The following is a 13,834-nucleotide window of genomic DNA, read 5'->3' on the forward strand; positions in this document are numbered from 1 at the left end:
AAAAACCCACTGGATATGTGAAAAGCTGCCATATTTGGCAACGTTCTTTTATTTAAAGCTTGGAACTGGCATTCAAGTCACAGTGTAGATCCAGTTAGGAAATATCCATCCCCTTCTTCAAAGAAACAGACTCTAGATTACATTGTACAACTCAGTCCAGTATTCTTGGGGGAGGATTAAGTTTGAATTTTTGTTTTAAACAGACGTGATGTTAAGATGTTAGCTGGCATTTTCCATGATACTGAAAATGGGGGTGAGCATGGGAGTGGATTTCCAAAAAAGCTGGCAGGGCTGGCACTGGGTGCCCTGTCCTCACGTTGTATGTGTGCCTCTGCTGCAGCACGCGATGCCCTTCTGGAGGATCTCCAGCCACTCGGACCTCATGGCCCTGCACCACGCCTTGGAACTGGAGTACCTGTAACAGCGCTCGGCACTTTGACAGCGCACAGCTGCTCTGTGACCAGGGACAGATCCAGCAGGCCCCAGTCTCGCATCAGCGCTGGCCTCCAGAACTTACCAATTTCCGCCTGGTGATGCACAGTTGCTGTCAGTCTTGACCTCTGCCCTTGTGGTGAATGGAGGACCACGTCTATTTCATCAGAACAGCTGTTGACTCTAGTACTGTGAATCCAATGAAAATAAGCCATGAGAATGTTCTAGCACAGCGTTATGTGTCTGCCACATTAACTACACGGTTCAAACCTGTGAAGAAAGGACCTGCAAACGCTTCAGTTGTTAGCATTTTCAATGTGATATAAACAGCTTCTCCAATACAGCAAACCTAATTGCACAACAGAGACTGAAATGTGTTTCCTCAATACCAGTGGAGGAATTTTCTTGTAAAGAAGGTTTACTTTTTGGTGTCTCATACCCAGGGTAATCTGTACATCTCTACTTATTTATGAACAGACTTTTTTAAAATTAAAAAACAGCTTTATTGAGGTATAATTCACATACCCTACAATTCACCCACCAGACTTTTTTAACATCAAATAATTGAAGAGACAATAGCATTAGAAATAAGTGATTAAAGGCCTCTGCCTCACAACATGGCGAGTACAGTACTTTGAATTTTAGCACATCGCATAGTAGTTTTAAGTATGTCTAATTTAAACGTATAATGTGTACATCACTGAGACAATCATGTACAGAAAGAATTTTTGGTGTAAATTTGTAATAATGGATGATTCTTTTACATATTGTTTAGGGAAATGATATTGAAAGGTAGCAATGCCTTGATAGTGAAGCATGAGGCAGCATGTGCACAAATTCATGTGCCGTGCCTTATCTAAGTTTTGGGTATAAATATGTAGATAATGGATTTTTTTTAGATAATGTTGTCAAGACCAAAAGCATGGATGTCAAGTGTCAGTAAGGATTTTGTTTTCTAAAATTTTTTCCTGCATCAGTTCTTCTAAGGGCCTTGATGAAATAACAAACACAGCAGTTTCTTAAACAATATGAAAAAAAAATAAGCTCTCCCACCACCTCACTTTTTCATTTCCACACTAATGTATTATATGTAACTACTTGGAAAAAATAATTATTCAAATGCTTCTTCCCACAAAGAATATAGATGATAGTAGATATATTTTATTAATAAAATGGTTCATGAATTGGAGACTAACAAAGTTTTCATGTGCTCAGAATTATTATCGTGTCTGCATTTTCTTTCGATAAAGGAAGACGACACACGATGCTAATCCGGAAATCAGCAAACTTTGCATTACTCTCTATGTGCGTATTTTCTCTTCCTTCCTCCCACCCTGAAGAAAGTTCATTGCCATTGTCATCACCATGGAAACAACGTTCCTCTCCACCTGCATTATGTACTACATGACAGGCATCAATCTGGGGAAATAAAATTATCACCTTTGTCAGACCATAAGACTTTCTCCAAAAGCGGTCAGTTTGGCTGGGCAATATTTTCTCTCATCTAACACAATCCATTGTCATGAAATTACCCTTAGGATGAGTCTTCTTTAATCATATATAGGGGGGAAAAAAAACACCAGCTCTGACCCAAAGTAGCTGAAGAGCTAGTTCATTCTTTTCTGAAGTTGTGTGTTGCTGCTAGAATTAATTAGTCATTTGTGAATTATCCAAATTGTTTAAATTCACAATTGAATTAGTTTTTTCTTCCTTTTTGCTTGAAGCAAACAGTTGACAATTTTTAACTTTTTCATTTTATGTTATTGTACTCTGCAGACTGAAAAGACAAAGTTTATCTTGGCCTTACTGTATAAAGGTGTGCTGTGTCCACCATTGTGTACAGAATTTTTCTTCATTAATTTTGTGTTTAAGTTAATAAAATTGATTTGTGATGTACTGTAAGCTCCCTGACTGTTGGGATCATCTTTTTCTCTTGGCTATATGAAATAGCAGGATCTTGGTTACCTTAGGACACCCAAAGTCCAACAAAAGGAAGTTGTATGAAGTAACTGCAGTGATGGCTTTATCAGCCCTTTAGGGGACTGAACTTGCAGGGTAACAGCTGTTTCTTTGACCACTGTAAGTACTGATGAATGGAAAAGTTCTTCAATTCTCCAAAAATTACATAAACTGGACCCTTACTCAAATTTACCTACTGTAGAACATAATTCAGCATGAAGTATCTTGGATTGCGAGCACAGATTTAGCCACTTATATATCCAAGGGACAACACTATAAAGCAGTCCTCAATAAAGAATGCCCACAACAGATACCTCTATGATTTGGCCAGATTAATCATTGACAGCTATAAAACAGCACAACTGCCTTCCTCCTGAGAATTTAATCTTAGAAACACATTCATACATGAAAACACATGAAAAACATGCACTGCCTCACCCATTTGTCAGGCCCCTGTTGTGTATTTTTCATACACGCACACCAGGTCAAGTGGCCTGAATCATGAGGTGCCTGAGCATGCCCCGACACCCCAAGAATGAAAAGACTTTAGGGAAAATCTTAGAGACAGCGGTGGGGAGTAAAGGGGTTTTTAGGGCTTAAATTAAGAAAGTATAAAGAATAGGCCAAATGGAGGGCATACCCAGAAGATGAGTTTTCTAAAGCACCACCTCTAACATGACAACTCCTGGTCAAAATTTTTAATGGCTCCTCTTGGATCATGGATTTAGGGCTCAGATTTCTCCCCTTGGCATTCTAGAGCCTCCAAACACGGTCTCTACTTTCTTCCCAGCATTCTCTCTCATTATTGAAATTAGCAGATCATCAGTATACTAGGCTAACATACTAAGCTCTTTAATGCATCAAAGAGCTCTCAAGCATCTCTGCCTCATCTTTGTTCAAAGCATTCTCATTGCCCACAATGACTTCCTTCACCCCATCCTCAATCCACCCAAATCATGTCTAGCTCAAGTTCTTCCTCCTCTACAGACCTTTTTTTCCCTACCATGGTAAAGCAGCTTCATTCATCATCTCGCACCAAGAAGATTAAGGACACAGACACACAGGAGTGGGTTTAGGAGTGGAGGTTTAATAGGGAAAAGAAAGAAAAAGAAAAAGGAGAACAGCTCTCTCCCTTGCCCACAGATTGGTTGGACCAGCTGTGACATTCACATAGCACGTGGGGAAGGCTGGCCACCCTACCCTAATATTATTATGCAAATGGGCTTTCCACTTGGCCAGCTCATCTTGTTTGTTCCTTACTGTACACGTGGCGGGCAAAGAGAAGGGAATATGGAGCCACCATTTTGAACATGCCTAGTCCCGGGTAGCCATTTTCTATTGACACAACTGCTGGCACTCACCTGTGCAAGCTTCCAGCTTGCTTGTCTATGTCTGCAGCTCAATTTTACAGGCTACTCTTAGTTAGAAAAGAAAATTATTTAAGGGCTGCTTTTCATTAAAAGGAAAACCTTACCAAGGACTCCTCTACCCTCACTATCTGCCTAAATGATTTATTCCTAACTCCTATATCAATAGCATGCAGTGTTAGCTCCTTCTCTTCTCTCCCTCTGTCTATGCCTTTATTGGAAGTCCAGATTTCATTCAATAAAGACTCACTGCCCCCTACCCCTCAACAGTGTGGCACTGTCCCAGGTGCTGAGAGTAGGATGTCCATGCCCCAAGGACTGAGTTTACATTGGAGTTGGTGGAAACAGACCATAACGAATTACTAAATGAATGAATAAGCTACATTCATATCAAAAGGGTTCTTTTTGGAAAATAAAACAGCACATGGGTCAGTGACAGGTGTAAGTTTCCTCTAATAGAATGGACAGAGCCGAGATGTCTGAGCCAAGATCTGACTGCTAAGAAGTTGGAAGCATGTAAAGGTGAGGGGCAGGACATGCAGGCAAAGGTCCACAGAGGAGAACACTCTGTTTATCCTCCAAATGAGAACTACACCCATGGGTCCAAGAGGAGAGGAGCAAGAGATGACTTTGTAAAGGGAAGGAGACCAGGAAGACCTTGAGGTCGTGGTCTGGAGTTTGGATGCTATCCTAAGTGAATGGGAGGTCACTGAGATTTTTACCTAGTGGGGGGACCTGGTCTAGTTTACTCTTTGAAATGATCACCCGGCTGCTGAGTGGAGAAGAGGGTGGAGAAAGAGCTGGAGAGGAGCAAGAGAAGAAATGGGGAAACCAGTTATTCGGCTGTTAGGACAGTCTCAGCAAACAGTGGTCAGATTCAGACGAGGATGGTGGAAATGTAAACCCAGGGTTTTTTTTAGTGATGGCTAAATATTTACATAGGTCAAATGGAGGAAGTAGTGAGACAGAAGAGGAATCTGGACACGCCCAAGGGAAGGAGTCTCAGCACCACTGTGGACAGTTCATCCCAGTGGTTAGGAGTTTCCCCATCTGTAAAAATGGAATAATGATTGTATCTACTTCAGAGGACTATTATGAAGACAAAATAAGTTAATACAGTTGAACCCTGAACAACCGGGGCTGGAATTGCATGGGTCGATTTATACGTGGATCTTCTTCCACTGTTGCCACCCCTGAGACAGCGAGACTAACCTCTCCTCCTCCTCCTTAGCCTAATCAACATGAAGACAATGAGGATGAAGACCTTTATGATGATCCACTTCCACTTAATGGATAGTAAATATATTTTCTCTTCCTTATAATTTTCTTAATAACATTTTTTCTCTAAGAATATAGTAGATAATATCCAAACGTGTGTTAATTGACTGTTTATGTTATCATTAAAATTTCCAGTTTCCAGTAGGCTATTAGTTGAGTTTTTGAGAAGTCAAAAGATGTACATGGATTTTCAACAGCAGAACGGTTGGTGCCTCTAACCCCTGCCTTGTTCAAGGGTCAATTGTATATGTGAAGTGCTTGGGACACTGCCAGGAAGATTCTCTAATGTTGTCTATTACTGTACTAGCTAACTTTTCACAAAAATATTTCCCCAACTGAAGAACCAGCTTCTTGGATGCACAGACCCTACAAAAGTCCACTGCATTGTTTTGTCCTGGTCTAGAAAACAAGCTAAAAAAGTCTGATACCTGACCTTGAGCATTGGGACAGTGACTGTTAAAGAATTCATTACAATTCTTGGAAGGGCTCAATGAGCAAGACTAACAGAGGCAAGGGAGTGATCTACTGTGGGCAGCCTGGGCAGGCAAGAAAGGCTTCCCTGAAGAACCAATGTCTCAGCTAAGACCTGAGGGCTGGGGAGGAGCTGGCCCAAAGGGAGTGGGGAGAAGAGAAGAAACTGAGAGCAGCTCAGAGTGAGAAGGTGGGCAGCAAGCTAGGGAAGGATAAGGGAAGGGCAGGAGAGCCAGGACTGTGAGTCTGGGAGGCAGAGGATGGGTTGGGCGGCCAGGAGAGAGAGGAGGTAAGGGCTTTAACTGTCCATCTCAGAGTAAAGCTACAGGTTTTGTGCCTTTACGGTAAGTGAGCATGACTGCTTACCCTTCATGGGAGAAAGAAAAGGCAGAGGACAGGAATAGAAAGGGCCTGAGGCTCCTGCATCAGCATACACAGCCTTCGCTACTGGTGATGCTTCTATGCTAAACAAGGCTTCAAATATTAGGTCTAAGGAGTATCTAGTTGAGCCCATTTTACAGGTTACAAAACTTGGGTTAAATGCTTTGCCCAATGGGTCACAGACAAGTAAAGCAAAGCCATGACCCCAAACCACCCTCTTGGATGCAAGACTGAATCATGAAAAGATTAGGAGTTCTCAGGCCTATAACAGTTGGCTTCGCCTCCCTGATCTATCACTAAATAATAGCGTAAGCTTAGGTGTCTTCTTTGGGTTTTCCAGGAATATTTAGTGCTTTGTTCACAGTTAGCACAATTTTCCAATGATGTCCAAAGGCCTTTTGTCTTTTTTACCTTAGTGCCTCAATCCTTTGTCATCCTTCCAGAGTTTGGGTTAAAACATATCTTCCAGGAAACATTTACAAATATCAATGAAAACATATTTCATAACTTTTAAATTTGATTTTCAGAACATTTGCGTGTATCATGGATGATTCCCAATTCAAATGAATATAAAGGAGGCCATTTGCTTAACAGAATATAGAGATGATGGACACTGTGTGTTCATTTAAGACTTGTAAGAAATTTACTTTCAGGCACTGGCCCTTTACCCACACTATACGCAGCTACAAAAGCTTCAGCTGGAATAGCGTCCTCTATCATGTTCAAGACAGTTTTTTTACAATCCAAAAGGCTCGAGAAAGTGAGCTACTCTTTTCTTTCAGTGTCTCTCTGCACATCTCCATTTCTCTCCATTCTATGTCATTATACAAACTGACAGAATGACTTGCGGCAGAAGAAATGAAAGGGTTTGTAATTTAAGAAACCTCTGGCCTTGCTGACTGAAAACAGGTTGTTTGTAAAAAGGAAATCCTGACCTCAGCTAACTGGCAAACTCTGTCAGAAGCAATAGAAGGACGCAAAGGAGAAAGAACAGAGCTGGGGATTTTTATTGGCAACAGAAGAAAAACGGATGCTCTGCCAGGGGAAAGCCTTTTGAGAAGTCACCAGTGGGGGGCCAAGACATGCCTCAGGTCTCTGAGTGTATGACTGGACAGTCGCAGAGCAGCTCTGTTCTGGTTTTGTGGGCTGGTTGGACAGGGAAGTTTACTGCTTGCGACAATAGCTAGGCTGACAACCCTGAAAGTGGATTCCCTCCAGTTAGCTGAAGTTGAGATCCTCTGCTGCAGGTACCCCATGGCCTGTCCATCTTCTATCCTGGCTTGACATAAAGCCTAAGGTGCACAGGTGACAGGGGGTGTGTTCCAGGTGTGCAGGAGGTGAGTCCACACCATTTCCCATGTGCCAGCCCACCCTCACTTCCTCCCCACCTCTGTGTGCTGCCTGTTGGGCAGGGCTCTGCAGTGACCTCTGGTCAACTCCATAAAAGAAGGCCCCTGAAATCTCTAATCTCCTTATGCTAGTAGGATTCCCAGTTGGCTACCCATTGAAATCTGCTGGGATGCTTTGAAAACTCCCCATGCCTGAGCTCCAGCCCACAGATCCTCATTTGCTTTGTCTGGCATGGGGCTTAAGCAGCAGATCGTTTTGTGCCAGCCAGCTATGTGAGAAAGACCTCCATTGCTAGTCACCCCCAAGCAGGGCTGTCCAATTGGCCAAGTGCACTTTCCAGCTCTTGGTCTTTCCTTTCTAATCCATTCTGATTCCCAGTTAGCCAAGCCAATGCCCCTGAAATCTTTATGACCCAACTCAACACCATTCAATAACCATCAGCGGGAGCTCCTACTGTGAATGAAGAGTTCTGACCAGTGTCAGAGGTTCTCAAGGGGCTGACCTGCCAGTGGGAAACAGAGATTTGTGATAAAAGGCATCCTATGGTGAGGGCCTCGCTAAATTCCAAGGATACCCACAATCTAGGGGGGGCAAATTTTGCAAAGAATTTTAATTTATGATGGAAACTCAGAAGATGCAGGAATGAGTGTTGCCTGGGGGAAAGAGGAGAAGTCTCACTGAAAAGATGAAACTTTCATTGGACTAAGTGAAATAAAAGAAACATTAAGATGCCATCTAGGTTCTTAAACCCGGTCCTCCCTAAACTCCCCCTGTAACTGGCTAACTTGCTCAAGCCACAAATCTAGTAATCAGAAGACATTCTCAATGTCTCCCCATCTCTCTCAAGCCCTACTTTCAGTCTTTTACTAAGACTTGCCAATTTCCCACACAGCACATCTCTGATCATTCTGCTGCTTACCATCGCCTGGTCCCTGTCACAGGTCTCCTTCACAGAATCTCCTGGAAGAGCTTCCAGCTGATTTCCCAGCCCTCATCCTCCCCTCCCTGAGCCGTTCCCTACACCACAGCCTCAGGGGTCACTTTAAAATGTAAATCCTATCCTAGTACTGCCTATTACTACAGTATTGCTTTTAGAAAAAGATCTCAAGCTCCTTGAATGTTCCGATTTGACCACCACCCACCTCTCTACCTGCGGTCTGCCCCCAGCTCCTCATTCTTGAAGCTTTTGCTACACTAGCCTCCCTGCCGGTTCTTGAAAGTCCTAAGTGCATCTCCACCTCAAAGCCTTTACGTATGCTCTTTGCCCAGAGGCCTCTTCCCATGCTGGTTTTCTCCCCACACTTCAGGTCTCAGCTTAAACGTCACACCCTCCACAAGCCTTGCTGACCAATCCATCTCAAAGACACAGCTCCTCCCCAACAAAACCCTACTCTTTTCTTCCCTCACAGAGCCCCTCAGTTTGTTGCCTTTATTGCACTTCCCACAATTGATCATTTTTAGTCTGTTCCATTACTCTTCTGCCATCTGCCTCTCTCAGGAGGCTGGAAACTCCAGGAAGATGAGGGACACTACTACCACTACACCTCGCATCAAGGCCAGTGCTTGGCATGTTAACGTATTTTCTACTTATGTTTATAATAAAATTAAGATGTTTGTTGACTAGATAGATGAATAAATAATGGGTGAATGAGCAACGGCACTGGGGACTAAGAGTACAACATTGGAGAAATTTCAAGTTCAGTGAAGCAAAGCTTCCATGTGGGATGGACAGATGAGGAAGGAAGGTGAAAAAAACCTGAAAAATTAAGTGGGTCCAGATCAGCAAGGGTCCACACTCAAAGCCCCAGGAGTTGGGACTATATCTGTCATGATGAAGAAGATGTCAAAGAATTTTAACCTGGAGGATGATCAAATCAGATATGTATTCATTTTACCCATGATGGAGAAATGTATAGACACAGGAGGCTGGCAGACATGTGGGAGATTCTGCAACAGTCCAAGCAAGGTGTTGTGAGAGTCTGTCCAATGGCAGGGATGGAAACATGGAACTGACATAGCAGGTATCCCAGAGGCAGAGCCAGGCATCGGCAGGTGGGATGGGCTTCAAGATCCTCTTGTCTTGTTCTTCCCTTTGCCATCCAACACTGGAAAGGGTCTGACTGGATCCAGCCCTGCACAACATTGTTTATAATTAAGTCAGAGTTACAGCTGAAGGGAGCATGTTGGTTCATTCTAAATCTTGTCACTATCCCAGGACTGGAAGGCTTTGCTGTCTGGAAGTAATTTTATATATTATTGAAAGTGTGTGAAGTGTGTGTGTGTTTGTGTGTGGGGGGGTGCACTCGCACTGCAGTGAACTGTTTAGAGGGACAAGAATAGCAACCTGGTTTTCCTGATGGCTCAAGAAAGTGCAGCAATCAGGCAGAAGCCCTTTACTTACCATTGAGAAAATGTCACTTTTCCATTACAAAATGGGGAGGTGGTTGGCTGAAAGAGATTATAAAGAGCTAAACCCTCCATATGAAGGCCTCCATCATCTACCTCTAGTCACTACTAAAAACAGCCTAGAGGTGGTCTCAGGCTCAGGCCCCAAGCTCATTGTGATATATAGCCAAATTTGGGACCACTAAATCCCAGATACCAGCTACCTAGGCAGGACTTTTGGACCTAGGTTTCTGAAAACACTCACACCTTGTGCTTCCCTGTAACAGGGGTGCTGTATCCTTCTAGAGAACCAAGCATCCAGAGGCTGCTTGAAAGTCCTTGACACAAGACCCCTTTGATGGTGTCCCTAGCACTTCCTTGTTTACAGGCTCAGAGCCCACGTCAAACAGCAAAGCATTGAAGAGGAAAAGAAGAGAAAGAAAAAGAAAAAGAAAAACCAAGACCAAGAGCATACTAGAGGGAAGGGGAAGAGATTGTTGTGTTAACTTGGACATTAAAAGGGACTAGACATTGAAAAAGATCAATCCCCTATGCTTGCTTCAGCTCTCACGTGTGCGAGGCCAGTATAAATGCCCACTCGGTTGCAAAGATCAAAGCCTACAAGTCCAAACAGCCCAACGGAAGAAGGAAGGGGCCAGGAAGTCTGAGCAGGAGGAGGCCTTGCCACCTCCTCAATCCTGTAGAAATGGCCACCTTCACCGCCCTGCCTCTTCATGGTCCTGTCTGTAGGAACCTCTCACTGAGAAATCACCACAGGTTCCACCACCTAGCCTACTTAGTGGTTCAAAACTACCAAAGGCTTTCCAGAATTTCCATTCTTCCTAAAGTAGTTAAAATGCAAAAAGGAGGGTGAGCAAGTGGATGGAGAAAGCCCACACCCTTATTGGAACAGTCTTGTTTTGAAGAACTTCTGCCCTCTGGGGTTGAAAGCATTTCTTGGCCCAGTGGAACCAAGAGGTGCCACGATAGCTCCATAAATGCTTCCAGCCCCTGACCTTGATATTTATTTGCAAAGCCTGACAGGAAATTGGTGCAACATGTTCCATGAAAAACAAAAGAAAATGCAGGAATCAGAAAAAACAACAGACTGCTCTAAACAGCCTTACATCAATAGACTTTGAAGAAAATTACAGGCTAGAAAAATAGTTCTCTTTGACACAGAATCGTCCACATGTTTTAAAGATCCACTATGTGCCCAGCCCAGTGCTAGGTACTGACAGAGTCTGTGCCCTGAGAAGTTTGTCTTCCCTGAGTAGGAGCTGGGCGCTGCTGAGATCAAAGCAATGGGTGATTTTGACTTTACCAGTAAGGAGCAGAATGAGCTGAAGGCTTCAGGCGCAGAAGAACCGGAGGGATTATTTGAGTAGACTCCTAGGACGATATAATATTTCATCTGTACTGTGAAGATGAAGTGGGAGTTGCACAGATGAAAAGGAGAAAGGGGATCATCACCGGGGAAAGAATGGATAATGTCTAAAACAGTTTCAGAAATGGAGCTTTAAATTGGCTATAAAAATTAAACATGACATTGAATGACCTGATAGTCATTTATAATCATTTATGCAGTGTTTTCTGCATCTATTATGAGGTCTCATAGCATAGCAGGAGAGATGTGCCGTGTTTATAAATGCCCAGGATTAAATTCATTAGGGGCGGCAAACTCAAATGCCAACAAGAATGAGGTAAGTAATATAAAGGAGTGAATGATAGAGGCCTATTATATAGAAATCCCAGGGTCCTCTTCCTTTTTTTTAATTCCTCATTTGATAGTGATAAAGTATTTCTACAGTATAAGAAAATGTGTAAGAAAAAGTACAAGTCATCAGCAATAGGCATTCGTCCTCAGAACTAGGGAGACAGTAGAGAGTAGGGGACTGTGTCACACAGAAAAGAGCACGGCTCATGTAAAGAGCATAGCTGTTCTCAACTCCAACCTGTTGTTTCCATTTAGGAATGCTGGCTCAGGATGTCAGGCTCTCCGGTTTTCAAGAGAAGCCAGCTATCCTGATATTGGGGGCAGTTGATTATAGGAGTCTTAAACTTTATAAATTATGGATCAAAATAAAAAAATATATAGACCAATTAAAACATAATGGTGGCCACATGAAGTTCACAGTTTAAAACATTCAGATAATGGGAAATATTTCCATCCAGAATGTCTAGGAAGACGTGATGGAGGAATTGATGTTTAAGCTGGACCTGTGATAAGGATATGGGCAGAACTGAAGACCCGAGGTTAGAGGCTCAGGGGCAAAATGGCTCAAGAGCATTGCTCATACTTTTATTTATTTATTTATTTGAGACAGAGTCTCACTCTGTCGCCCAGGCTGGAGTACAGTGCTGCAATCTTGGCTCACTGCAACCCCCTCCTCCCGAGTAGCTGGGATTACAGGCATGTGCCACCACACCCGGCTAATTGTTGTATTTTTAGTAGAGATGGGCTTTCACCATGCTGACTAGGCTTGTCTCAAACTCCTGACCTCAGGTGATCTGCCGGCCTTGGCCTCCCAAAGTGCTGGGATTACAGGCATGAGCCACTGCACCCAGCTCATACTATTAAAAGTCATCTAATTTAGTGGTCCCAAATTTGTCTATATGTCATGACGAGCTTGGGGATTTTCCCCCACATTTATAAAATATTCTAAATATTTATTTTTAAATTTTTATGTACATTCTACAACATGGATAAACCTTGATACATTATGGTAAGTTAAACAAGTTAGACACAAAAGGACAAAAGTATGATTCTGTTTATATGAAGTGCCTAGAATAGGCAAATTCATAGAGACAGAACGTAAAATAGAGGTAACCAGGGGGTTGGGGTAGGGAGAAATGGAAAGTAATTGTTTCATGGGTAGACAGCTTCTGTATGGGATTATGAAAAAGTTCTAGAGGTGGATAGTGGTGATGGTTGTGCAACATTCTGGAGGTACTTAATGCCACTGAATTGTACACTTAAAAACTATTAAAATGGTAAAAAAAAATTTAAGTGATGCCTGCATATTACAAACAGAAATGGAATATAGAAATAAGTAAAACTTTAAAAGGATTTTTGTTTTCAACCTGCCTCCAAATGAATATACAATAAACCATCATTCTTATCAGGAACCACTAAGAATTCATCCCACTGGGTTCTTGAATTCCAATTTTGGGTACTTCATAAGCAACAACTCCAAGTATTTCTATTAAAATTATTCTGGGTTTCATATGGTTTACTCTTACTCATGTCCTACTGCTCATTTATACAGATTTGGATATAGGATTTAAAGAATTTGGATATAAGAGTGATGATAGGAAGGAAGCCTCATATTTCTTAGAAGAGACATTCAATGTGACTGTCTTGTATGTGTGTGCAGGAATATGTTTTCAACATATTGACTTATACAATACTTAACTTTCTGCTTCTTGATTTTTTAAACAAATTATGATAGATGTCTTTCCACTTTGGTACTTATAAATTAGCTCTTCACTTTAAACAGCTACCTGGTATTATACTATATGAGACATAATTTATTCGGTACACCTTCCATTGACAGAAATTGAGGCAGTTTGCTATATTTTACTATCATAAATTATGCTAGAATAAACATTTTAATATATGCATTTATAAATGTGCACAAATAATTCATGTAAGTTAATTTCCTAGAAATATAATCACAAGGTTAGCAGGTATGACTATTTAAATGCCAATAAAATTCGCCAAGTGGTTCCGCAAAAACATTATACCAATTTTTACTTCCACCAAAAGGCTTGTAGAATCTCAAAGGCTTTTTAGACTCCCAGAGCCCTATTTCCAGATATTCTGATGCAGTAAGTCTGACTTAGGGTTTGGAAATAAATATTATTTTAAAACTCTACAGATAATTCTAATACTTGCCTGCTTTTGGACCTACTGATCTAAATACAAGCTCAAGGTCAAATTATTATCTAATTGCAACTGAAATCTGAAAACTACAGAATATGATTGATAGAAATTATAGAACTCTTAAGTAAATGGAAGGAGATATCATGTTCATGAAATAAAAGACTTAATAATGCAAAGATTCCAGTACTCCTCAAGTTGGTAACCCCTCGTCAAAGAAGAATGAAGGGAGGGAAAGGGAGAGAGGGTGGGGCAGAGGAAGAATAAAGGAAAGCAGAGGGAGAGGAAAAGAGGAAGGGAAAGAGGGAGGGAGAGAAAGAGAACAAGC

The 13,834-nt window shown here is 42.0% G+C and overlaps 1 protein-coding gene and 1 long non-coding RNA gene across 12 annotated transcripts in view; one reads left to right on the forward strand and one right to left on the reverse strand.

Annotated features, from left to right (window-relative positions):
* Window positions 1-606, reverse strand: part of LOC129492757 (uncharacterized) — a 29,713-nt gene extending 29,107 nt beyond the window's left edge. For both annotated transcript variants that reach the window (XR_008660943.2, XR_008660944.2), the window contains exon 1: window positions 518-606. This is a non-coding gene — a long non-coding RNA (uncharacterized lncRNA). The remainder of the gene's footprint in view (window positions 1-517) is intronic.
* Window positions 1-2,334, forward strand: part of EYA1 (EYA transcriptional coactivator and phosphatase 1) — a 349,363-nt gene extending 347,029 nt beyond the window's left edge. For 9 of the 10 annotated variants that reach the window (XM_063612625.1, XM_063612623.1, XM_055297987.2 and 6 more), the window contains one exon: window positions 341-2,334. In XM_063612625.1, coding sequence (XP_063468695.1) covers window positions 341-421 — 81 coding nt within the window. In that variant the 3' untranslated portion in view covers window positions 422-2,334. The remainder of the gene's footprint in view (window positions 1-340) is intronic. The other variant, XR_010114399.1, reaches the window with a different exon arrangement.
* Window positions 2,335-13,834: the final 11,500 nt, after the last annotated feature.

The sequence above is a fragment of the Symphalangus syndactylus genome, chromosome 11 (assembly GCF_028878055.3).
Source record: "Symphalangus syndactylus isolate Jambi chromosome 11, NHGRI_mSymSyn1-v2.1_pri, whole genome shotgun sequence".
Lineage (NCBI taxonomy): Eukaryota > Metazoa > Chordata > Mammalia > Primates > Hylobatidae > Symphalangus > Symphalangus syndactylus.